The sequence below is a fragment of the Nannobrachium achirus genome (assembly GCF_963921795.1).
Source record: "Nannobrachium achirus genome assembly, chromosome: 20".
In the NCBI taxonomy this organism is placed as follows: Eukaryota; Metazoa; Chordata; class Actinopteri; order Myctophiformes; family Myctophidae; genus Nannobrachium; species Nannobrachium achirus.
Genome location: NC_137827.1, coordinates 8,941,940 through 8,969,193, shown reverse-complemented (window position 1 = coordinate 8,969,193; position 27,254 = coordinate 8,941,940). Strand labels below are relative to the sequence as shown.

Genomic DNA, 27,254 nt, shown 5'->3' with positions numbered 1-27,254 from the left:
ACAATAACTGAAAACGAGCGCTCCTTCCCTTAGCAAGCCTAGAGTTTCTAAACTCGCGTCCCGTCGTGCAACTATGCGTGCAACGCGTCACCGAGAAGATGTCCTCCCAGCATGCACCGCGCTAGCAGCAGCAGAGCTTGGAGAGCCAAAATGGCGACGGGCTGAATCCACAAAACTCTTCTTGTGACTGTAAAAAAAACAACAACACCAACCAAAACAAGCACAGCCTTCCCTCTAAAACACCTCCTCCCCAGCCAAGAGAGAAAGACAAGAAAACGCCGCTGAGGGAGGTTGGGGGGAAAGAACAACACAGAAGGGAAAGAAACTCAGAAGAAGGAGAAGAGGAAAACAGGAGGAATAAATAGCCTACACATTTTTCCCAACTAGTTCTACTGAAAGAAAAATGGAAGAACACCCCGGCGACGGAGGAGGAGGTGGCGGAGGAGGGCTTGCCGGGAAGCAGCAGCAGGCAGGCCGGGAGCAGCACATCGGCACCCCGGCGCCCAGCCCGGTGCCTCCCGGTGCGGGGAGCTCCGGCTCGGGCTCCGGCGGGTTGCAGCTGCAGCAGCAGCAGCAGCAGCAGCCGGAGGAGATGCTGCCTCCCCGGCCGCAGCAGTACACCATCCCCGGCATCCTGCACTACATCCAGCACGAGTGGGCCCGCTTCGAGATGGAGAGAGCACATTGGGAGGTGGAGAGGGCCGAGCTGCAGGTCAGAACACTACCAACTACTACCATGCTTATTGCTGATTTACTTCAGGGGTCTTCAACGTTTTCAGGCCAAAGACCCCTTAGTTGAGACTTGAGAGAGAGAGAGAGAGAGATGAAGCAGGGACCCCCACAACCTGTTCATAGATTCCATATAGTTTCATCGTTTGACAGCACGATCATCAGTGTATTTTGGACTCATGTCAATTTGTGTTTTCAGATATTTAACCACTTGAACCGTCAGCTTAATAAACTTGACCTTTCACTCTGTACTTAGTCTGCTCTTTTTCCCCTCTACACCAAAGTTCTTAGCTGAAAATAGCCGATCTACAAGCTCACAACGCCCCGCAGCGCTGTGAGCTTGTAGATCTGCTATTTTTGGCTAAAGTTCTCAGGGGAAAAAGGGTTTCTATCACACAAAGATTTGGAGGACCCCCTATAGTAACTCTGAGGAGGTCCCGGACCCCCTGTTTGAGAGACCCCTGGATTACTTGATAGAATGGAACGGAACAGTGATTGTTGAACTTTTGTTTTTAGTGGAACCCCTGTGTTTGATATGCTAGCCTTACGGCCATGGACACCTATTGCTCTGTGGTAACCAAATGGACCCTTAAAGAGTCCATTTGGTTCCATTTGTACACTCTCAGACTTCAAAAACAAAACAGAATACAAACTAACAGAGCTAACCATTTCTCAGAGTGTGTACAAATGAAACCAAATGGACCCTTCATTTGTACACTCAGGTTACAGACCTGTAAAGGCAAAATACTGTAGAAATGGTGAATTACACAATAGTTAACAAATCTCTCACTGTCAGCTGCTAAGGGTCCATTTGGTTCCATTTATTTTGTACACTCAGAGTTACAGATCTGTAAAAAACTGAAAACCAACTAACAATGATAAAGTTCTCCTGAACTAACAGCTGCTAAGTGCTAAACTAACCATTCTTTCTCTGAGAGTGTTACAAATGGAACCAAATGGTCTCTTTCGGGTTCCATTTGTACATTAAAGTTAAAGATCTGTAAAAACAGAATAGAATAGAAATGCCCAAATAACTAAAGGGTCCATTTGGTTCCATTTGTGCACTCTCAGAGTTACAGATCTGTACAAAAAAAAGAAGAAATACACAATAATAGTTGAAGTTAAAACAATCACAAACCCTCTTCTAACCATCATCTGCCAACTAAACAGTAAAACCCCCAGTGTTATTTTAACTAAAAAAATCACACCCGTGTGAAGTGGAGCTGTGTGTGTGTGTGTGTGTGTGTGTGTGTGTGTGTGTGTGTGTGTGTGTGTGTGTGTGTGTGTGTGTGTGTGTGTGTGTGTGTGTAAATCATGTGTACCGATTTTTGTGACATTTGAAGAAAATATGTAGGAAAAGGAGCAAAAAGTGTGTTTTGGAGAAAATTCAAGATGGCGGAAAATCTATCCTGGCGCAAATGGGCGTGGCCTATATGGGGAGATGCGTCTTGACCCAAGGAATCCAGGGAAAAAGGAATTTTAATTTTCCGATCTACGGTTCAAGAGTTACGGGGCAAAACGTAAAGTGGGCCGTTATAGCGCCACCATGAGGCCGAGTGATGTAATTATTTTTCGATTCATTCTTAAAATCATTATGAATCTCCTTTCCGAGGTTTGAAACTGTAGCTCCTATGGTTTACGAGAGAAAAATACTTGAAAGTGATTTCTTGCATTGTCCCATTATAAGTCAATGGGGACAATTAAGCGTTGTTTTTTGCCGATTACGTCGGCATGGTAAGGCGGATCGGAACGAAAGGTAATAGAACACCATTCCCGGCCGAGCCGCACATTTTGATGTATATATTGCGCGAGTGGCGTAAATGGTGCGGCACTAGTTACGTGCCGAAGTCAGGCTACATACACACACACAGACAGACACACAGACAGACCCACACAGCCACGTATAGGGAGCTGCACACAGCTCCAAAAACAAAAAACAAATGGACCCTTCTACTGTGAGTAACACCAATGTTGTTGTTTGCGTGATATTGAAGTGTCATCATAACTCTGTGGTTCTCAAAGTGGATTCCAGGGACTCTGTGGGTTCTTTTAGGGGGGTCTAAATTGACCCATACAAGACTGTAACTCTGACAGCATACGTATGGAACCAAATGAACCCATTAGGGTTCATTTGGTTCCATTTGTACACTGTCAGAGTTAAGGGGGGAGACCTTGAAATGTGAAAGTTTGAGAAACACTGTAATAACTAATAACAGATTTGATGATTCAATTCCGTACAATCCATCCATATAATGTATAAGTTAACACTGGCTATGTTACTGTGTTGTGCTAGGCTTGAGGATTATATGCAGTAACAATATTTGATACATTTTTTTTCTCAATCAGAGAAGTGATTTGTTATAAAGTAACAGAGTAGCCATATTGGATTGCTCCACACTCTCACTACTACTGTCATGCTAGCTTTAGCCATACTGTTAGCTAAGGTGTTGATCTGTTGACAGACTTATAACAGCACAGAACCGTAAAGAGACGCCATAGAACCATGGTTGTTATGCTGGCAGCTAACTGTAGCCACGCTGTTTTGACAATGATCCTCCGATCAACAGCATCGATCACCCTTCTGTGAACCGTCCAGCCTGGCTGGAAATCAATTTATAGTATCATGAGAGAGAGAGAGAGAGAGAGAGAGAGAGGAGAGAGAGAGAGAAGACTGCATGAGAGAGGGAAGACATCATGAGAGAGGGAAGGCAGATTGAGAGAGCGGGGGAAGACGGCATAAGAGGGAGAGAGAGAGAAGGCAGAATATGAGGGGGAGAGAGAAGAGTGGGTCAGAGAAGGAGAGAGAGAGAGAGGTGAAGTGACAGTCCATGTATTTGTCCTAACACACCCTCAAGTAGGTTAACTGAACTGGAGGTGTGTGTGTGTGTGTGTGTGTGTGTGTGTGTGTGTGTGTGTGTGTGTGTGTGTGTGTGTGTGTGTGTGTGTGTGTGTGTGTGTGTGTGTGTGTGTGTGTGTGTGTGTGTGTGTGTGTGTGTGTGTGTGTGTGTGTGTGTGTGTGTGTGTGTGTGTGTGTGTGTGTTCATAGTAAAGTGGGGTCGATTCGGTACCATTTACACCCGTGGGAGTTAAATTAACACGAAGGATTTTACTATTGTGTGTGTGTGCACTGTGCACGTGTGCGTACAACATGGCTCTGTGTGTGTGTGTGTGTGCGCGCGCGTGTGTGTGTGTGTGTGTGTGCGCGCGCACGCGCGTGTGTGTGTGCGCGCGCGTGCTGCATGCCTTTACCGTGACTGCATCTGACGTCAGAAATAAGAGCTGCTCGCTGTCACCACCGCTGTGGCTCACAAACATGATTCAACCTAATATGGAAATACATACAGTCACAGTATGAATACATAAGAGTACATTTTATACATACAGTTAACACTATGGATACATAGACTACACTATACACATACAACAGTACAGTATGAATATCTTCTGTACGATATATACACAGTACAGTAAACATAACGATTGTGTCCTTGTGTGTGAGGTTCCCCCTTTGCCAGTGATTCATAGGATCTGGTGACCAGGGCATTAACATTGCTTTGTTATTACTACTACACTATCATTACTCTGTTACACATAACTTACTTACAACACTATTTCTCTACACTGAGAATATTATTACTCGTTCAATATTGATAAACTCTTATTACACTTACAAAACAATTACTCTGTTCTTAGGTTATAATACTGCTACTCTAACATTTCTACAATAGTGACAGTGTGTGTTTAGAATGATGTGGTTGTGTATAGCTGTGATAGTGTGTATTTAGAACATTTAGTAGTTGTGTGCGTGTGTATGTGTGTCGGCGCGTATTCAATGTAGACAGAAAGCAGACCCATGTGTCCTACGATGACCCCAGAGATGGTTCATGATATCGCACAGGAATCATCAGGCATTATTTTCGGCCCTAAACCGCTCACTGGCTTTATAAATCAACAAGTAGTAATTTGAACATAAATCCTTTGACGGACAGGGAGCCTGTGTAGAGCTCTTGGAACTGGAGAGAGAGGATCTACTTTCTTCTTGGTATTAATTAAAGAACTCCAGCAGCAGCGTTCTGTTCCAACTGTAGTCATGTGATTGTTTTTGTTTCTTGGGGAGATCTGTTACAGTGCAGTCTACCTGAAGATGAATGCATGGAAATGAAAGTTTTTCTGTTGAAATATAAGTCCTTCAATAACTGTTTAAGCTGATAGAAGGCAGTGACTGTGGTGCCATTCTTGTGCCTTTATCGTTAGTCACTCTTTTGATTTTATCTCTATTTAACTATGTACATCATAACAGGTTTTCAAAGTGGCTGACGGGGCCCCTTGGGGTGCCGTGACGGCAGTCGAGGGGTGCTGCAAGATAATTTGATAATATTTGGAATTTATTTGGACACTTGAAAAAACATTTAGTATCATTTTGAACTTAAAGTACAAAGTTATTTTCAGTCAGTTCTAACCAAAATGGCTATTATCTCAACGTTTTCCTCGCAACATAATCACTAAAATATTGTCACTGTCGGGCAGAAACCTCGTATCTCCAAGTTTCAAATGGGAAATGGGAAAGCAAAGCCCTGCTTCATCATACAAGACTGTCCCACAAAACTAGTGAAAACAGCCGATCTACAAGCACACAACTTGTGTGCTTGTAGATCGGCTGTTTTCACAAGTTTAGTACATGATTTATAGATGATAAATACAAAAGAACGGTTTTGGACATACAAGGTTTCCCCCCGACAACGGCGATATGCTCTAAATATAAGGTGCTGGGAGTGAAAATTATAATGTAATTGTACCTCGGATCAAAAGAAATATTTATGGGGTGCCCTGAGACAAAAAAGTGTGGGAACCCCTACAGTATATAACTGCAATTTGTTGAAAGCGTGCTTGCAATAATTAATTTCACCCAATAAATGTTGTATACCTGGTTTAAACTTGTAACAAGACTTCAATAACAGACAGATTCAGCCCTACTGACTGTACAGCCCCAGCGATATATTGACCAAATATATATAGATACAGTATATCGATGTGTATTGACCTATAATGAACGCTTTACTGGTTCAGTTGATTATTATCAAAACTGTAAAAGAACAGGGGTCCCGATCGTTTCCATGCCAACGGCCCCTAAACATACATGCAGTCTCTGGCTGTGGCCCTCTATTGCAAAAGAAATCTTAAAAAGAAAGAAAAATCTAAATCTACAAGGTCACAGCGCATCACAATCATCACATCATTTTTCCAAAGACTCTGCGACTGTTATATTATAATACAGTCCAAGGTGAAGCGTGCACATCCAAAAATAAATTTGCTCAGGTCCTGGACGACAATACATTACTCTGGAGAGAAGAAAGGGAGTCTGCACGGCACGCAGCATACTGTACGACAGCTCCAAGGAGATAGTTGTATTGAGGACAACATTTTGACCTCGCACAGGTCTTCAAGCATTAGGCATATCGTTGCTGTCGGCCAGAAACTTCCTATCTCCATACTTTTTGTGTTTTATTCGTGAATTAACGGCCTACTTGGATCTTCACTACAGTCACACAAAAGCACCGAAAGTAGCAGATGTTTTGAGCTTGTGGATCTTTTGACGTTTTGGAATTTGAGTCTTGAAGTTGAAAAGTAATAGTTTTGTGGATAATGAGGATTCCACCTGACAGTGACAATATTCTAATAACATGATGCCCAAAATAGGGCCAGGTTGATGTAAGTGTTTAAACTGGGCACAACAATCGTATGAATTGAATTTGAATTGAAATTGAAATGTTTATATGTTGTATATACAGGTATTCATCTTGATGTCTGACTGGTAGCTGGACATTTTGACTGTTTTGACTAGTATTTTACCCCCATGTTTCTTTCCTTTCGCCCCATTTGAAAACCTTTGAGCTAACTGTCCATATGTCTGTGTCTCTGTCATGTGTTGTCTGTCTGTCTGCCTGCCTGTGTGTGTGTCCGGTCCAGGCCAGGATAGCGTTCCTCCAGGGAGAGAGGAAAGGACAAGAGAACCTGAAGAATGATCTGGTCCGACGAATAAAAATGTTGGAATACGCTTTGAAACAAGAGAGGCAAGCATCTCTGTAAATGCATTGTAGTAATTAGATTTGTATTAATGTGTCAGTGCTGCAATGTTGTATATAAGTTCTCGTATGAGTCTTCCGATGTTGAATATGATTAATAATATTATGATTATAGATGGTCTAATATTAATATGTATATGCATGTTTTATGTTTTCCCTGCAGAGCAAAATATCACAAATTAAAATATGGAACAGAGTTGAACCAGGGAGTCAAACCGTCCAGCTACCAGACAGGTAGGACAACACATATGTTTACTGTACAGATATCCTATGATTCTGACCTGCATTTGGCTCTGCTCAGTCCTGTGGTTTGTCAGATTAGCCTGGGACAGACTCACAGACCCTCTTCTAGACGGCCCGGGAAACCTAAATGCCTTCTTGTTTGTTTGTATGTTTCACATTGTATACTTTTTGAATATCTTAACTTTATAATGGTAGTCAAAGTGGCTCTGATCAGGCTGACCTTGCCCAAATTTGGAGTCATACGTCATAGATATGTCATAAGTCATAGATGACTCATGTCACCGGCTGGTCACATGAAGTCTGAGATCCACATTGGAGCCACACCGTTTGAAATATAGTGCATCGTTGCTGTCAATAAGAAACCCCTTATCTCTATATTTGAACTTTCTTTTGTGTTTTTTCGTAAATTAACGCATGGAATCATGGAAGTATCTTTGAGTGGTGCTAACCGCTCCTACATCTGGCTTTGTCTGTTTGTCTCGAGACTCAGAGCACTTGATTGGCTCACATCTGTCTGGCTGTAGTACGCCCAGGGTAAATGGTGCAGGGTAAATGGTGCATTTATATAGCGCCTTCATCCAACGCGTTTTACAGTGATTGTGCATGACATTCACCAATGGCAGAGGAAACCAGGGCACCAATCGGGAGCAGTTAGGGGTTCAGAGTCTTGCTCAAGGACTCTTTGACACTAACTCTGGAGAAGCACAAGATCGAACTAGGAAAGCGGCCACTTTTGAGCCACTGCCGCCCCAGTGTCACATTGGCCAAGCTTTGGGTGGGATTCATAAATAACACCGCTCACTTCTCACTGGGTGTGATTTATTTTCTATTGAAAATGCCCACAGAGAAATCAGAGATTGTGTCATGTTAAAACCGTTACCGTGTTCCAAAAATGAACAAATCAGCCGGGTCGATTCTGTCAGCTATGTGACTCTGTCGTTTATCAAGTTACATTTGACTTCGGTGTTGGAAGAATAAATAAAATAAAAATCTCACTCTTTGGATAAATTAGTGACAGATAGATATATTCGGTTCTCCATTGAAGGTAGCTTTGTAGCTCAACTGTATTCTTTGATTTTGAAACGGTGTAGATTTAATGTTGTTGTTACAGGTATTTAATGAACAGCCCCCTCAGGTATATTTTCAGCAGTGGGATTTGCATGCCTGCTACTGACATCATACTTAGTGACGTCATATAGTACTAATGTCATAGGTGACTGACGTCATCGTACTGATATCACTGATAACTGATGTCATAGACTAGACAACGAAGTCTCAGATCTACATGAATGCCATGCTGTTTACTTTGGGGTAAACAAGCGGTGCTAACCGCTCCTACATCTGGCTTTGTCCGTTTGTCCTGTGTCTGTCCGAACTCCGAACTGTGATTGGTGGGCTGGGCATGATTTCTTTTTTCACATAATAAAAACAGGAAGCTGGTTAATAGACTGTGTACATTACAAACAGTACAGCAGCCTGCATCCACTTTTAATTTGCCCTCTCCTCTCCTCTCCTCTCCTCTCCTCTCCTCTCCTCTCCAGAGGAATATAAAGACACAGAGGTGTCAGCAGTTCCTGCCAACAGTCAGCTGACTTGGAAACAGGGAAGACAGCTTCTACGACAGTAAGACACACACACACACACACACACACACACACACACACACACACACACACACACACACACACACACAACCACTCTGTCAGAGTGGATAGGGTAAAACATGAATGACACGCTGAGTGGAAAAGCTTGTTTTGTGTGTGTGTGTGTGTGTGTGTGTGTGTGTGTGTGTGTGTGTGTGTGTGTGTGTGTGTGTGTGTGTGTGTGTGTGTGTGTGTGTGTGTGTGTGTGTGTGTGTGTGTGTGTGTGTGTGTGTGTGTGTGTGTGTGTGTGTGTGTGTGTGTAAATATGAATCATTTATCAATGGCTCTGTAGACGTGCTGTTTAACATGGAACCAGACACATTAGCACCAGAGCCTGTCCAATATATATATATGTTGTTGTCAGCATCTATGCAGCCAATAGGCGAACACTATAAAAGTTTCACAGCTTATAGATGAGCTATTTTCTGATATCTGTTGTTTAAGCCATTTTATTATAAGAGTCTATGGATTTTTGACCTTAGCATAGAAACGTTTGGGTAGCCCTGCTGTTAGCTGGGTCTTGTCAGACTGTCTGAGAGTGAGCTGTTGACTGAGATTCTTAACCAAAACATGCTCTTTGATTGATTCATCAGATAAATAGTCACAAATTAATGTATTATGTTAATAATACAATATATTTTGTACGTTAGGCCTGTTGGTTGTATGTTGTTATACCCCTCTCGTGTCCGTTTAGAATCTTTAGATGCTCTATGTATTTATTTATCATCCTCCATAGCAGATATACACACAAAGAAAACAAACATTTGAGAGCTTAAACCTTTCGCTATCACTGAAAATTACTTTTATTTGCCCTTATGCTCCTTAACATTTTGTTTTTGTACTTGTTAACGAACATTAGAGCATATTAAAGCAATTTGAGAAAAAATAATATATATATATATTTTTTTTTAGCTTTAAGCAGCTCTATTTTATACTTCATCATAAGATGGTGTTTTTAGTTGCGTAATAAAGGACTTTTTCAAATCAAATCTGGTTCTCGCTCATTCTCTCTCTCTCTCTCTCTCTCTCTCTCTCACTGTGTCCCTGTCTGTCTCTATGTCTCTCTCTCTAGGTATCTTCAGGAGGTAGGCTACACAGACACTATCCTAGACGTTCGTTGTCAGAGAGTTCGTTCTCTGTTGGGTTTGTCGTCCTCTCAGCACAACGGCTCCCTGCTCATCAACGGAAACGACGCCAAGAGGAAAGAGCAGGAGCTGAAGAGGTACACTACACGCACTCACACTCACACACACACACGCGCACGCCCGCACACATAGGGGTTTCAAACTAATTGAGAACTGTTTACAAGACAACCAGTGAACTAGTACTTTGTAAATGTGGGGTTTAATACTAGTGAAGTGTTTACTAGTTAACTAAACTCCTCACGAAAAGTTTGGAAACGTAACTTTGGTTGGTTATATCTTGCCTTCAATAATACCAATTGTTACCAATAGTTGATTAGTCACATTTACAACGAGGTGTAACGTCATAAGGATTGCGCAATCGTGGAATGCACAACATGGCTAACCGTGTCAGTTCCGCCACTTCCAAAACCACCTTATATGCTCTTGTTGGTAATCGCTCTCGTTTTGAGCAACGGCATTATTTGGCGCCAGCTCTGGTACCATTTCCAAACTTAGAACCAAGTTCTGTGAGACTGGTGAAGTCAAAGGAAGACATCACCCCAAGAAGACGGGTTCCTCTCCCTTAGTTCACTGAGTGTGTGTGTCTGTGTGTGTTTATGTGTGTGTGTGTGTGTGTGTAGGAGTCCTGACGTGTTGGAGACGTTTAACTTCCTGGAGAACGCAGACGATAGCGATGAAGATGACGATGATGAGGGAGACATTATCGATGACATCACAGATAAACACAGACCAAAAAAACACAAAACAAAGGTACACACACACACACACACACACACACACACACACACACACACACACACACACACACACAATCCTCCTATATCCTCCACAGTCATGAAATTCCTGGAAATATTTTGAAATTATTCCAGGGTCCTGAAAGGTCCTGCAGAAATATTTGGCTATGCATTGTGTTTGACTATTGATTTTGTTAATAAAAAACATTACAACATTACACAAAATATGTAAAATAAGTAGTTTTTCATATCCTACTAATGTATATGACAAAAATAAAAGATCTACAAGCTCACAAAGTGCTGCACCGTGACATGTAGCTAGCTTGTAGATCTGTTCCTTTGTCACGTGACACCAACCTGTGCAGTGCAACCTAGCTATTCAGAGCAACGTGTGAATCGTCGTTGAGGAACTTTTACAATTGAATTCCTACTTATGATATCGGTTGGGAAAGAAAAATATACGGTATATAGTTGAACTAGTATCCACCATGCCCTTGGATAGGTGGTGTAGAAAATAATTTGGCACGAAATGTTGGAATGCAATTAAACCATAATACCATTCTATGCTTTATTCATTCTTCACTGCCTGTCTTTGGGCATTGCGCATAGGAGTAAGAGACTTGTTATTGTGCTGAATGATTGTTATCAGAGCGATATATAAGAGAGTGGCGTCACGCTTTGAACTCGCCGCAGACCGGAAGTGGCTTCGCATGGAGCCGTTCTCATTCCTAGCGAGCCAATGCCCCGTCCGCCCCCCATTCTAGCCGAGTCATTTAAACTCGCTGGAAGTAGACCAAATCACGTCTTTTTCACCATTGTAACGCATTCACGGGCCTCTCTAAGGTAGATACCATTTTTAAAAGAGTGAAAAAGACGTGATTTAGTCTACTTACCAGCGAGTGAAAAATGAATGGGGGCGGACGGGGCAGAGGCTCGCTAGGAATGAGAACAGGCTCCAGTAAGCTAGGCTAAGTTAGCTTCCCACCATAGAGTAAATAGGCTTTTCACGCTTACTATGGGAGTCGACGTAAGTGACGTAACTCTCTCTTCTACAACTCTGATTGTTATATAGGCCTGGAAAATGGGTTAAATATTCTGAAATTCATTGGTAAAAAATCTGTGGGAACCCTATACTCTTATAAGGCTGTACATACACACACTATATTATGACTAGTCAGGTGATGGAAATTATATTTGTTTTGCAGCCAGTTGGTAAAGACCTGAAGTATAACACAAGCATTAGGTATTAATATTATTTGCCCTTATGCTCATTTAATGGAAGGAGAAAAACGCCCGCACACTGTTCATATGCTCCAAAAACTTACTTTTATTATAGGCAACTGGCTGCAACGTTTCGACTTTACGTCTTCATCAGGCAAAAGTTGTAGTAACAAACAAAGAACCCCTTATATACAGGACCATTACTTGATTGTAAGGCATAACACCTGGGAGTAGGGTGGTGCTCAAACCACCTACTCCAATCACAGGGACTGGATACATAGCTCCACCCCTCAAAAAGAGTACCTTTACTCAGATACTTAAACAAACTTACATACAGTGTATCAATGAAGTAGTAATACATGTTATGAACAATAAGATAAATATATACAAAACGTTAAAACTTTTAGTCATGAAAAAAGTTAAAGTTTACAAATAAGTACAAAAACAACCAAATAATCAACATGACATGATTAGGTGTTTAGGCCTATCCATGATAGGGTTTTAAGGTGAGTGTCCCTGGTCAAATTTGAACTGGGGACTTCTGCACAGGGGAATCTGTAGGCTAGATCTCTAGACCACTAACTGGCTTTTGAGAATCAGCCTAGAAGTACCAATGAGGGAATAAGGGGAAACTACACAAATAAACTAGAGGAAAGGCTTAACATCGAATTCCTCATTTAAACCATCTGGAGACATTGTATTGAGGAAATAAATCCAATATGTCTCACGTTGGAGGAGTAACCTTTCAAGATCTCCACCTCTTGGTGGCTTTTCAACCTTCTCCACACCAACATACCGCAAGTTATTGAGGTTATGACCAGCTTTTTTAAAATGTGCAGCAACAGGATTACGTTCGTCACCATTTCTTATGCTGCTCCTATGTTCAGTAATCCTGGTGCGTAGAGCCCGTGAAGTCTTGCCCACGTATGCCAACCCACAGGGACAACGGATCAGATATACCACATGTGTAGTGCTACATGTAATTGCACCACGTATGGATATATCCCGGCCTGTGTGGGGATGACTGAAAACCTTGCATTTTGTTGTATAAGTACATTGTACACAGTTGCCACATCTATAGTTTCCATCTGGTACCACTGGGAAGTTGGAAATACTCTGAGTGCCCAAATCTGATTTCACCAGACTGTCCCTCAAGTTGGGAGAGCGTTTAAACACAAGTCTTGGTTTTTCTGGAAAAGCATTTTTCAACCTCGGATCAGACTGGATAATATGCCAATGTTTTTGAATGGCACCTCTGAACTCTGAGCCCAGTGGAGAATATTTAGTGCAGCACATAGGAATATTATTCCCGGTTTTCTTATTTTTGGGGCGCAGGCAATCATTTTGTGTTACCTGGTCAAAGCGTTCTCTAGCTGCATCCACCCACTCTCTTTTGTAACCTCTACTGAGGAACCTGTTAGAGAGATCAGAGGACTGTTTTGCATATGAAGCATCATCACTACAGATCCTCCGAACACGGTGGAATTGGCTGACTGGCAGACTTTTTATCAAAGGTGATGGGTGAAAACTATCACCCCTTAAAAGGGAATTACGGTCTGTGGGCTTACGAAACAAATCAGTTTGTATAGTATTGTCCCTTTTGTAAATTTGTACATCAAGGAAGCTAATGCGCTCCCTATTAAATTCCAGTGTAAACTTTAGATGGTCATTACAGGAATTTAAGTAATTATGAAAGTCTGCCAATTCCTCCACACTGCAATCCATGATTATAAATATGTCGTCAATATACCTTCTATATAATGAAATCTTTGAGTAAAAGGGATTCACAGGGTTCAGCACAAAATTGTGTTCAAACAGACCCATATATAGACAAGCATAGTTTGGCGCCATCTTACTGCCCATTGCGGTACCTTTCAGTTGCAAGTATGCTCATTAACATTTTGTTTTTGTTTTTGTTAACGAACATTAGGGCAAATTAAAGTAATGTGTAATATCGTTGTTGTCGGGCAGAAACCTCCTATCTTCATACTCTAACTTTTTGTGTATGTATACTTTGTGTTTGTGTGTGTGTCTAGGTGTGTAACGAGGGTCTGGCTACGGAGCAGGGTGATGATGAGGAGGAGGAGGAAGTGATGAAGGAGTTTGACTTCCTGGAGGGGGAGGGGGAGGGAGCCGGAGAGGCCCGCAGCTCTGGAGACGGAACGGAGTGGGGTGAGAGACACACACACACACACACACACACACACACACACACACACACACACACACACACACACACACACACACACACTGTATGTACACTGTACACTTTAACACTATAACACAAACAACTATAAGAGGGTAGGGAATCGGAAGGTTCCCGGCTTGATACCCGACTTCAAAATGGTTTCTGTCACCAAAGTGTCCTTGTCAGGTAAACTCAAAGGAGGGAGCACACATAGGTTGTATTGAACATGCTGTTAAAGTGTCTTTTGGCCTAATCGCAATAATTATTTGACATAATCGCAATTATTTTGTCCTAAACCACTGTTTACCTGGTTACCATGGTAACTCTTAACTCGTCTGTGGACGAGCTTGGTTCAGGGAGGCACCTATCGTGTTAATACATGAGGCAAGGAAGAGGAAAATTTATATACCATTTGTTTATTATAATCATATGTAAATACAATTGCAAACTATCATTACAGTGGAGCAAGTGATCTACTCCCGGGTCGTCACCCGTATGTGACTTTTTGGTCGCTCTCTCTCACACCACGACAACACTTGGCCAAGATGTACTACATGTAGCCTCAAAATTCATTTTTGGACAGTGTAGTTTCCAAACCTTGACTTCCACTGCTCAAAGCAGTCAAAACATTACTTCATTACATGAAACAGTAGATCCAACTGCAGCAGAACTGAATTCATAGGTAGCAATGTTGTGTAACTAAAACTGCGTCTTCTATAGTCTATACAACAACGCACCTCACGACTTTGTCTACAGCCCCCCCAACACACACACACTCTACATACAGTACATGAAGAAGCAATGCTTTTTGTGGTGCGACATGGCTTTGGAGCAGCTGTGCGTGAGTGTGCGTGTGAGCACACGAAGCGTGCGAACACTGGGATGAGGCCGCCGACATTCTAGTGAATAATGGCAAACACAAACATAAAGAATAAACATATTAGTTATAAACATTGTACCTCTGTAGTAACGTTGTGAGAAAAGAGGATGAACATTGGACTGCAACCAGTGTTGTAGTGGAGAGTAGACACTGTTACAGTATAGTGTCAATCCACTCTGGTTTATCACCATGAAAATACAGCACAAAGTGACATCTCTGCTCTTGTCATTGTAATGAGAAATCTCTCTCTCTCTCTCTCTCTCTCTCTCTCTCTCTCTCTCTCTCTCTCTCTCTCTCTCTCTCTCTCTCTCTCTCTCTCTCTCTCTCTCTCTCTCAGTGGAGCCGCTGTCCTTCCCAACAGGAAGTGGGAAGTCTTTCATGTTGGGGGCGGGGCCAGACGATGTCCTGGAGAGTGTCCTGGGATTGGGTGAGCTCGCTGACCTCACCGTCACCAACGACGAGACGGACTACAGCTACGATGTAAGACACGCACGCACACCACACCGCTAGGGATGTAACAATATAGTAACTGAATCGAAAAATCTATATGCAAAAGCGAAATATTGTATCGTTTGGCTTTGTATCGTATTGTTTTACAAGGCAGATAATCGGTATCGAATTCTTTTGCAATGCAAATAATCGATTGTATGGAAACTAAGTATTTGTGCCTTGTATTTAGCAATTTTAAGAGGGAAAATTAAAAAGAGGGATCTTTTCCATTCCATATAGCTACTCTTGGTCTACTCTTGTGTGTAATCGCTGTGTTCATGTCAAGGTGCGGTTTTGTCCATGTGTTGAAATAAACGTGTCTTATCGTCAACTATGTATCGTGATGCGTATCGTATCGCTATTAAATGTATCGTTACACCCCTAACACACACACCACACACACACACATACATATGCACTGTCCACTTACTCACTGACTCTGTGTCATCCTGCTCCTCTCCAGCTGTTGTCCAACAAGGAGTCTTCGTTCCGGAAGACGTGGAGTCCTCAGTTCGTCCTGCGGAGCCACTTTGACGGGGTCAGGTGTCTGGCCTTCCACCCCGTAGAGCCCTGCTTGATCACCGTCTCAGAAGACCACACGGTCAAGCTGTGGAACCTCACCAAAACGCTACCTACTAAAAAGTACGTAGATACTAATGCTGCTGCTGCTGCTATTTCTACTGCTATGGCATCTGTTCAGACAGTAGACAACTATACAATAGACACTACAGGGGGTTGACACTAAGGTCTCAGAGGCACTTGCAGATGGTCATGTTGCCCACTTGCCCGAAAAGTGAATCGGCCATTATAAAATGATAGGCGATAATAAATGTCATAACTAAATGTCACCTGCCCAACAGTTTTATTTACCTGCCATGGGCAGGTGAGCAAGCCTTAGTGTCAACGCCTGCACTACATTCATTCACATAGGGGAGTCTGGGTGGCGCAGGGATAGAGTTTCTGCCCTCCTCTGTAGAAACTGGGATTTGATTGCCCTGCCGGTGCATCCGCTTCCAACAAACACAATTGTCCATGAGGGAAGGGTGATCTCTGTCACTGCTCTAGTGCAGAGGTGGATTCCAGGGACTCTGTAACTCTGACAGTGTACACATGGAACCAAATAGGGTTAATTTGTACACTGTCTGAGTTAAGGGAAGACCTTGAAATTTGAAAGTTTGAGAAACACTGCTCAAGCGGATTCTTATGTTATGTTGGTCGGGGGTTCCTGTTCAGCAGGGAACAGAACATGTGTTCCTCCACACACGTTCTGTCTTCCTTGTGAAACTGGCATGGATCAATGTTCCCAGTCGCTAAGGACTGATTTCAGTCATCTGGGATTCCATAGAATCCCAGATGAATTGTCTCCCCAGGTGTGGCAGAGGGAGAGCAGAGCCCAGGATTACATAGCTTAGTCAATTGGCACTGGGTGAAAAAATCGTGGAATAAAAATGATTTAAAAAACAAAAGGGATTCCATAGAATCCAGCATCTCTTCTATGAAAAAATAGCTGATCTACAAGCTTGTGAGCTAGTAGATCAGCTATTTTAGGCATTTAGTTATTTTAAGATTAACACATCTGGTGCCAACCCCGAGTTTCCCGAGTTTGTATTGGTACCAACGCTGTGCCAACCCTGAGTTTCCCGAGTTTGGGCCGTTTTTGAAAAAAAAATAATCAAAAATGTTTTTTGGACCTCCAGAAATGTGTTAGGCATGATCGCGATCGCGAAATTGCATGTTTAACCCCCATACCAACCCATTCTTTCAAACATGGCAGCCATGTTTGTTTACATCTGAAGAAAACATAATGGCTGATAAATCATGAATGCCTGAACGGATTTCCAAGCGGATTTTTTTGTTTGAAAGCTGTGAACAGTGGGCACACACGTGGTGCATCATCTAGGCATGGGCGTGCACTTTTTACACAATTGCGCAATTACATGGAAGTCTATGGTAACCATGGCAACGTGGGACATTGAAGAGAAAAAATCATAGCAACATAAGTGTTAAAGAGCATTTGAAGTCGTCAAACTAGCCATATAATATATGAAACATGAAAGGTCTCAATCTGTGATTTCCTCACCTGGTTGGCTGTATGTAGATAGGTTTAGAATGATAATACCTAAACATAATCATTACATTTTCAGTCATGAGATTTTATTTTGTTTTATTCCATAGGCTGGAGACTTCCAGCTATATTTTCATCCATGCCTTGCCCCCCTTATCCATAAACATTTTAAAATACTTCAAACACACATTGTGAGCTTGTAGATCAGCTATTTGAAATATTCAAAAATGTTTTTCAAATTAAAAAAAAAGGCAAAACATCTAGAGATATGGGACAAAAATAGAGCCCTTCATGTGCTGTCAGGGGATGCTGTTGTCTGCGCCTTCCCCAACACAACCACTAGGGGTCAGCAGTGGCCGGGACTTCACTATTAGTTGCCTTAATGGTCCACGTCACATTGATATAAACCAGTATGCGCATGCTGGTCGGCACAAAATGAACCCCACCGTTCATAGGATGCAATCCTATGAACTCAGCTCAGAACGGTTGAATTAGTGACGCGATGTGAGTTTGTATATCAGCTACTCTTGACGCGGAATACCGTTGCGCAATGAAGTATATATGTCTCGATAAGGGCGCACCCATGGGCGCACCTCACTAGCACAAAAGAGGAGGTTGAATAACCAGTGCTCCCCAAAGCAACAGGTTTGGGGATCTGTTGGGAATTGATTACATGATACAGTCAGCTGTGCATTCAGTCTCAATGTTTGTAAACAAATAATTGGTCTATACACATGAGGGAGAGTAATGGCATAAGGACTGAATTGGGGAATGAATGAAAGAACATTAAAACATTTAAGTGTGGTGTGATGATTATATGTCTGCTGATACTAATGAAGGTGTCTGTGCTTTTATAGAAGTGCCTCATTCGATGTGGAACCCATCTATACGTTCAGAGCTCACAGGTACGCATCAAGACAGACACACACACACAGCGATAATACACATGCACAATCCTCCTGGTGTGATGAGTGTGAACTGAACTGTAACCTTTGTGTTTTGCTAGCGGAGCGGTGTTGTCGTTAGCGGTTAGCTCCAGTGGAGCTCAGTGTTTCACTGGAGGAGTGGACTCTACCATCTGCTGCTGGAACGTACCAAGTTCTACTGTTGACCCATACCAGAACTACGGTAGGGTACATGCACGCACATACGCACACACACACACACACACACACACACACACACACACACACACACACACACACACACACACACACACACACACACACACACACACCCCTACCTTAGTGGATCGGATTGGATCCAAGCATTCCATTCCATATATCAATCAATATATTTAAACAATGAACCTAGCATTGTCTAAACAATATCCACCTGTTTCCGCAAGACTTTACTGTAGCATTATCTGTGGGACACTTCCGGTTAACAGCAGACATACAAGCTCACGTCGCGTCGCAGATGCAACCGTTGTGAGCTTGTAGATCACATGCGGCTGCGACGCCGGAAATGCCGCTTGCCTTCTGCGCAATGCACGATGGGATGTAAGTTGTGGATACGGTACTATAGATTGAAACTATTGGATACCAGGCTAAACCATGATCCTAGCAGCATGTCTCTCAGTACAAACAGTGACTTAGTGAATATTTGACAAAAGATATGACAAATGTAACCACCAAGTTATTAATCCCCTACTCTTTTGTTGCTATGGTCCAATCAGATCCCTCGGTGCTGGCAGGCTCTTGGGCGGGCCACACGGACGCTGTGTGGGGATTGGCTTACAGCGGCATTAAGAACCGCCTCCTGTCGTGTTCTGCAGACGGAACGGTCAAGCTGTGGAACCCGGAGGAGAAGGACCCGTGTATCAACACCTTCTCTGCTAACACAGGTTGGAACGGAGATGGATTTCATAATGTATTGATGAAGTGTCTTTTTAAAAGTTCATGATAAACCTGTAGCATGTGACACAAAACACTAAAGCTGTGGTTACTAAACTTTTTTCATGTCCAGGACCCCCAAATCAATATGTATCTTTTGGCCCTGTGGACCCACATCAGAGAATATTTAGTGCCAGGTGCCCCCCCAGCTTGTAAAGTGTTGAAACTTTTCCTCATTTTTGCTGTGGACCCCCTGGTCCCAGAACCAATGTCCTTAACCTTTGATTACCAATGTTTTGACCCCATATTATGTCAAAAAGTGCGGTTTTCTAATCAATATGAAAAATCTAGACTTGATAGCCGATCTGCAAGCTCACAAAGCTGGTATTTGTTTCTAATGTTCTTTGGTGTGGGTGTGTGTGTGTGTGTGTGTGTGTGTGTGTGTGTGTGTGTGTGTGTGTGTGTGTGTGTGTGTGTGTGTGTGTGTGTGTGTGTGTGTGTGTGTGTGTGTGTGTGTGTGTGTGTGATTGTGCGTGCGTGCGTGTGTAGAACACGGCATCCCGACGTCGGTAGATTTCATCGGCTGTGACCCCGCCCACATGGTGACATCATTCAGCAGTGGAGATATCGTGACCTTTGACCTGGAGACCTCCCAGCCAACCCTGGTCCTCCACGGACAAGGAGACACAAGTACGCACACACACACACACACACACACACACACACACACACCCTTTGCTATTACTAAACTTTGAGGACACCATCCTGAATCTTTTCCTATTGATGGTCAATCATTTTGAACTACAAGGGCCGTGTCCAAATAGAATGCCCTTTGAGTTGGTAGTGCAGTCTGTTATGTATTTCCATGGTAAAGATGTGATGTTGCAGCTCCTCTTCCCAGTGCCCGAGTATTGCGCCTCAGAGGTCCCGACGGACAGCGTTTATTTAGTGCAGCGCCCACGGGAGCTTATTTACAACCCGACATTGAATCATTACTACAACCAGTCCCTGTTTATAGTGTTACAGTACATTTCTGCTCAACCGCGCATCACCAGACTTTCCACCGCAGAGGAAAGCCTAGTATTCGTTCTAAACCGAGCCGTGTGATCTGGTTTAGAAAGCGGTTGGCATTGCATTGTTTTTGTTCCCCACATAATGCAAATCAATGCGTTTATTTTAGAATAATTTTAGAATTTAAGATGATTATACCGATTATTATACCAAAGGAAAACTTGGGGAATAATTTTGGAGGTGCATTTAAAGGACAACTTTGTTTTTTTACAACAAGGGTTCATATTTTAGATTGTAATTAGAGAAAAGAAAAAGTGAGTGTTAAAATGTTTTCATTTGCTTCGTTCTATTGTTTTATCGCGTTTACCGTGCTTAAATGTGGGGCATGCGTACAAGTGGCTAAATATGTATTTTTAGACACAATACGCCAGCAGTTTCTTTATTGCTATTTACAGTAACACTTCTAGCCCCCATAAGTCACATCTAACCATGAAAGGTTGCGTTGTATCTTGGGAATGGGCGTATTCTGTGTAAAATGACATATTTGACATGCAACCATCCAACCACTGAAATAATAATCTCTAAAACAATAGAAAGAAGTAAATGGAATCAATTTAACACTCATCTTTTATATTATTTAATTACAATCTAAAATATGAACCCTTGTTGTAAAAAACTAAAGTTGTCCTTTAAAGTTGGTAAAAAGTGAGGTACATTCTTTTACCGAACAGCCCCAGAAAGAAAATAAATAAGTGTATAATTGTGATCTTGGGCAAGTAGAACATGACCTGTACTTGCCCAAGTGCCTCTGAGACCTTAGTGATAACCCCTGAATATTCAGTGATACTGGGCAGCAGTGGCTCAGGGGTAGAGTGACCGGTATAGCAGACGGATGCAGTTCGATCGCAGTCTCCCTCAGAGTTAGTGTCGAAGTGTCCTTGAGCCAGACTCTGAACCCCTAGTTGCCCCCGATGTGCAGGTTGGTGCCTTGCATGGTTTAATCCGCCATCGGTGTATGAATGTGTGTGTGTGAATATAATGCACAATCTATGTCAAGCACTTGGGACACTTGTGCCAGGTATGAACCATGTTGTTTTATCTCCTGTATTGTCAGGTATCAACCACATCAACAGGGTGGTGAGTCATCCTACACTACCCATCACCATCACAGCTCACGAGGACAGACACATCAAGTTCTTTGATAACAAATCAGGTGAGGGTTTACCTGCATTCATCACGTTCTTCTTATTTCAACACAGCTGTGTGAGGGCTCTCAACGTAAAAAAAGACAGTAAAAAGTCTTATTTGAGATGTTCCTTTTAGGCAGGGTGTTTAACTGTACTTGTACTGTACTACATTTCTATTTTATTGACTATACCTATACTGTTCTCCATTTTGTCGAATTAAATAATCAAAAACAACAGGTCAATTTGAATCTGGTTGGTCCCTGACCGACCAAAAGCCAGCTCCATCCTCGTTTGGCCTCCTTCTGGTTGTTTACCGGCAAAGTTTGCTGAAAATGTACAAAAACTAAAAGTGTAAGTGTGTGTGTGTGTGTGCGCGTGTGTGTGTGTGTGTGTGTGTGTGCGTGTGTGCGTGTGCGTGCGTGTGCGTGCGTGTGTGCGTGTGTGTGCAGGGAAAGTGATCCATGCCATGGTGGCTCACCTAGACGCAGTGACCAGTCTGGCTGTGGATCCAAACGGCATCTATCTGATGTCAGGCAGTAAGTGACCAATCAGTGCTGAGATCTAATAAAGCAGTGCTTCTCAGAGACTCTGAGAGTGTACGCTCTGAGTCATGGGAGTTACCTTTTCCCTCCCTTTGCTAATAATATGTTGGATTCATGTTAAATTTGCAATCTGTAACTTGTAGATCTGCTAGTTTTGGCTAAAGTTCTCCTCAGAATACGGATGTGAGGGTTCAAGTTGTTATTTTAAAATAATTATCCTATCACACAAAGACTTGGCGGCCCCCTGTCGTAACTCTGAGGACCTCCTAGGGGTCCCGGACCCCCTTTTGAAGACCCATGATGTAGACAGATGCCAGCCAGGTCAACAATGACCTGGCAATGTCCTATAGTGTGTTCAGTGTACAGGTTATTGATTTATTTGGACATTCTACTGTTAGGCTGATGCTAAGTTCTCGGTTTACCTACAATCCTAGATGACTATTTCTATGCATATGAAGTATTACATTGTGTTGTCCTTCCTTGCTTACTGTAAATCGCTCTGGATTAAGAGCGTCTGCTAAATGCCTAAATAGTAAATTGTACAGTAATCAGGGAAGGCATTGAATTTAGCCTTCCATGCAGTACCACTTGTCAACCAATAGATGTCCTACTAGACCACACAGGATCTAAATATTTCAGTAGAAGAGCAGAGAGACAGTAGTGTACTGTATTTGAGTGTGTGTTTGTGGACCAATGGATGCCAAGTTCATTGTGTTTTTTTCAGTGGTACATTGTTCAGACAGATGCTCACAATAGATATTCACTACTACTTTATTTTTTTTTATTTTTATGACATTTCTTAGATGTGTTTGATACTCGAGTCGCTACCGGCCCACATGGGAAACCATGTTCTGTAGAGGTTGTATAACGTCTTGCTCTGTGTCGCCCCCCACAGGCCACGACTGCTCGGTGCGCCTGTGGAACCTGGACAGCAAGACGTGCGTCCAGGAGATAACGGCGCACCGGAAGAAGAGCGAGGAGGCCATCTACGACGTGACCTTTCACCCCTCCAAAGCCTACATCGCCTCCGCCGGGGCTGACGCCCTGGCCAGGGTCTACGTGTAAACACAGTGCTGGTTTCTCAACGTCCGGCCCGGGGACCACCATGGGGGTCCACCTAATGGGCCCTTTAACAACCCATTTAGAACGGGTACACATTATTGTGAATCATTATTTTGTGCTTTAACCAGTGAAAAATAGCAGATCTACAAGCTCACAGCACGGCACCGAGTGCCGCGCTGCGAGCTTGTAGATCTGCTATTTTTGAAAAATCATGAAAATTAGAATTTTGACTCGATTCTATAAGTGTCTTTTGAATCCTTCTAAAACCTATGTTTCTATGTCAGCAATCTGGCCAGCCATCGTCAAAGAAAAGGTCCTTTTCACTTAACTGGAGCTCAGTTAGTCTGTTCTTGAGAGACCGCTATGTCAGTGGTTCTCAAACTTTTTCATGTGAAGGACCCCCAAAATTATATTTATTTGGCCATCTCAAAATATTTAGTTCCAGGGACCACCCAGAAGCAAAATTTGAGTTACAAACGTGCGCTTTGCTCGCAGCGCGGCACTCGGTGCCGCGCTGTGAGCTTGTATATCTGCTATTTTTCACTGGTTAAAGCATTCAATAATTCTAGGCCAAATATCCTATATGCACAGCAGCCATTGTGGAGAGAAGTGGGGTCTGTTCCCACTTCCTTCACAGGTGATACCAATGATACTAATGAAGGCTCTGTTCCATTCTGGTCGAACAGAGTCAGGGTGCTGATATTGTGCATAATGTTGGCTCACTGGAAACACTCTGCTACACCAGTGGGCCTCGTAGCGGCCTTTTCCACCAAAAGAACCTTGGTTCAAGAACCGGTGCCGTTCAACTTTCTTGGAACCTTGGTTCGTTCTTGCGAACCGGCCGTGAACCAGCTTGCGATTCCACCAGATTGAACCAGAGGAACCAAGGATTTTGTGTTTCCCGTTCCGAACTTTTACGGTTCGGAACCAACTCGGTTGTCGATGGAAAAGCTCTCTTCTGGTTCATCCCATAGGCGGGGTAAAATAACCCGAAGCGGTTCTTTGCCGGTTGAAAAGCGCGGTCCAGGGACCCTCATGGTTTCTTGATTGGGTTCCAAATGACCCCTTAAAAGGTGTGCAACTCTGAGTTGCGGGTCCATTTGGCGCAATTTGTACACTCTGAGAGTTACAGAGGTCCTTGAAATAAAAGTCTTGAGAACCACTGTGCTACATGAAATGGAACAGAGCCTTAGTATTAGTAGGAAGAGAGAAGAGACCCAACTTCTCTCCAATATGGCTGCTAGGCATATACTGTAGCCTATGAGGTCTGTAACTCTTCAGAGCGTACACACAGAATCAGTTTCTATGCTCTCAGAGTTGGGTTAACACTGAGGACTTTTCACAGTGTAGATTGGAGGTCCCAGAGATTAAAAACAAAACGATAAATAAAAAAGTATCAAAGGAGGCAACCTTCCCACGGTCATGTAATTCCTGGAAAGTTAGAAACAGAAAAAGGTTTTGCAGGCCAGATGACAGTAAAGTTACAATTTAAGGACAGTTTAAGATCTTTTTAATACCTAAGAAAAGAAAGCAAAGAAAAAGACAATTAACTGGCATCAAAAGTAACCAACAAACTAATACTATAAAAACTGGTCAAACGTTGGTCAGAATTTTCAAATAACAGAAGAAAGAGGCAGACATTTTGGAAATAGACTGCTATTTTCACAATATTTATGTGTGGAACCGAGTCAAACTCGGCCTCAACTCCTACAATTCCAAGTGCTCGTCAGTGTGGAGGGAAGGGTCCCCAATTCCAATAGGATAATCATTTTGAGGGGTCGCAGCCTGAAAAGGTTGAGAACCACTGGTCTAATGCATAATATGGCGCTGGGGGTCCTTGGAAGTTTAAAAAGGTTGAGAATCTGGTACCCAAATCTATTTTGTAAACTTCTCGGTGCTTTTATTTAACTCTGAGAGTGTGCAAATGGAACCAATTGGACGGTTCCATTTGCACACTCTCAGAGTTACAGACCCTGTAAGGGTCCATTTGGACCGCTGGTGGGCCCCCGGGCCGGACGTTGAGAACCACTGGTGTGGAGGACAACACGAGGACCCTTCAACAAAAACACTGCTGCTCCTGGAACGCTACAGCCTATGGGATGGATGGATGGATGGATGGGGAGGAGGGTGCGGTTACCATGGCCACGGTCCCATCCTCTGGGTGGGTTCGGCCCTGCGTTGTTTTGTTTTTTTAAAGTCCCGCCCCTACTCGTCGTCAATGTAGCGGAAAATGAACTGTTTTGGCCAATCATTGTCATCCTTTTCAAGCATTATTTGCATATTTAACATATTAGTGTAAAATAAAGTGTTTTTTTTTAAAGAATCCTCTCTGCTATAGCCCCGCCCCCGCACATCTGCCTACAGCTGTCTCATTCGCACAACAGGGCTACAAACCGTCTTCACTACAGAACTAAAAACTGTCTCGCTTTTTAGGATTGAATCCTGTCTAACTGAAGAACTAAAAGCTGTCACTACAAGGGACAACTGTCTCACTGCAGGACTAATTACAGATCCATCTAAAAAGAAATAGAATATTGTGTAAAAAAAAAAAAAAAAAAAAAAAAAACGTTGCAGATGCCATAGTCTCGCGTAGCCAGACAACTATTCCACAATCTCCGAATGGAACGGCAGCTCCCGAACGGCGAGTATCGGAAGTAGTCACTGCTGCACGAAAGTTGACAGAACTGTTACAGTCCCACTGGAAACATAACAGAAGCACACTCGCACAGACGGAGTCATTCGAGCAGCATATTCTTGTTATGGGTGTCTAGTTTAAGAAAACATTTGAAAACATCATGGAAGTAACACCAAAAACACCAGAGAAAGACGAAATAATGCCCCAAAAAATATTGAAAGGAGACACAACGCTTCCAGTAGGACATGTTATTGCTACTGCACCAAGGGAGCGGTCGCGTCACATCCACTCTATCTCGCACTCATCGTTTCTATTTCCATGCCCCAGACTGTTGACGGGAGCATTTGCAAATCGCGGAGGCGACAGTCTGGCCACGCGAGACTACAGATGCCATAACAGCCCAACTCATAAATGACTGAGGGAAACCTCCCACTGGACTTCAAGCAACTCTGACTTCAGAAAGTTGACATTTCTCTATTATAAATCCTTGCTTTGAGTGGTCTTGTGTAATATTATAATTTTTTTTGAAATATGGACATTTGATATTCATGAGCTGTATGCCACAAACATTCTAAATTTTTACAAAAAGAATAAAGGTTTGGAATAATAATTAACTGAATGTGCAATGTATCTAGAATATATTCTTAAAAAGATATGAAAGGTTCAAGAAAGTTTACTTTTACATAATATTCTAATTCTTTTTAGATGGATCTGTTATTTTCCTCACTGTAGGACTTAAACCTGTCTCACTATATCTCTGTCTAACTGCAGGACTAATTATTGTCTCACTTTAGGACTAAATCCTGTCTCATCATCAGTCACAACCAAATAGTTACCGTGGCAACGGTTGCCTGGTAACGGGTGAGTGTGTGTCGCTAGGGTGGGCGTATTTTAAGGGTCATAACGGATTCATTAAAACCTTTGTTTTATTCTGTAAAAACTATTTTTATTTTCAAACATGCTAAAATGTGTGGTGTACCAAAACTACATTTTTTTTGTTTGTCTAATTGCATGATTAATACCCATGATCAAGTACCACGATTATAGTACCATCAAAGTATTTTTTCTAGTCTTCCAAAACGAGGAGGAAAAAAAAACATTCTGATCGGTTTGGTGTTTTGTACTTTTATTTGTTTTACAAACGACAGGTTTGAAAGATTGTGTCTCTAAGAAGCAAAGCAAAAAAAAACAAAAAAAAAAAAAAACGTCTGAAAAGTAAATGTATATAAAATGTCTATAATATTAAATGTTGTAAACTGTACTCTCACAGCCTGTTCAGACTCTTTGTTTGTTCTGGCTGATGAAGACCATGAGATTTCCCTTTTAAAGGTTAATTATTAAACGGTTCTATTTTAACAGAATCACTCCAGAGTATTTTCAATACGTCCAAGATCTCTCAATTCTTTAGCGTTTGTTGTGTTACTACTTTGTTTTTATTGTCTGATTTGTGACCACTTTAAGCCTGCCGTCCCTATCCTAGGCATGTTATTATAGGATTATAGATTGTCTATGTTTTAACCTTCTCCCCCTTAGTTGTTCCACTGAACTCCTCCCCACACACA

General features: G+C 42.5%; 1 protein-coding gene across 1 annotated transcript; it reads left to right on the top strand.

Moving 5' to 3' along the window:
- The first annotated feature begins 150 nt into the window (after positions 1-150).
- On the top strand, positions 151-23,198 carry strn3 (striatin, calmodulin binding protein 3). The gene is made up of 16 exons (XM_080750513.1): positions 151-712; positions 6,697-6,800; positions 6,976-7,046; positions 8,597-8,678; positions 9,771-9,920; positions 10,464-10,593; positions 13,835-13,970; positions 15,204-15,346; positions 15,819-15,997; positions 18,278-18,325; positions 18,427-18,548; positions 19,099-19,266; positions 19,805-19,945; positions 21,381-21,479; positions 21,903-21,989; positions 22,891-23,198. Exons 1-16 carry the CDS (start codon positions 404-406, stop codon positions 23,058-23,060), a joined length of 2,139 nt encoding a protein of 712 aa, XP_080606639.1. The 5' UTR covers positions 151-403; the 3' UTR covers positions 23,061-23,198.
- Positions 23,199-27,254: the final 4,056 nt, after the last annotated feature.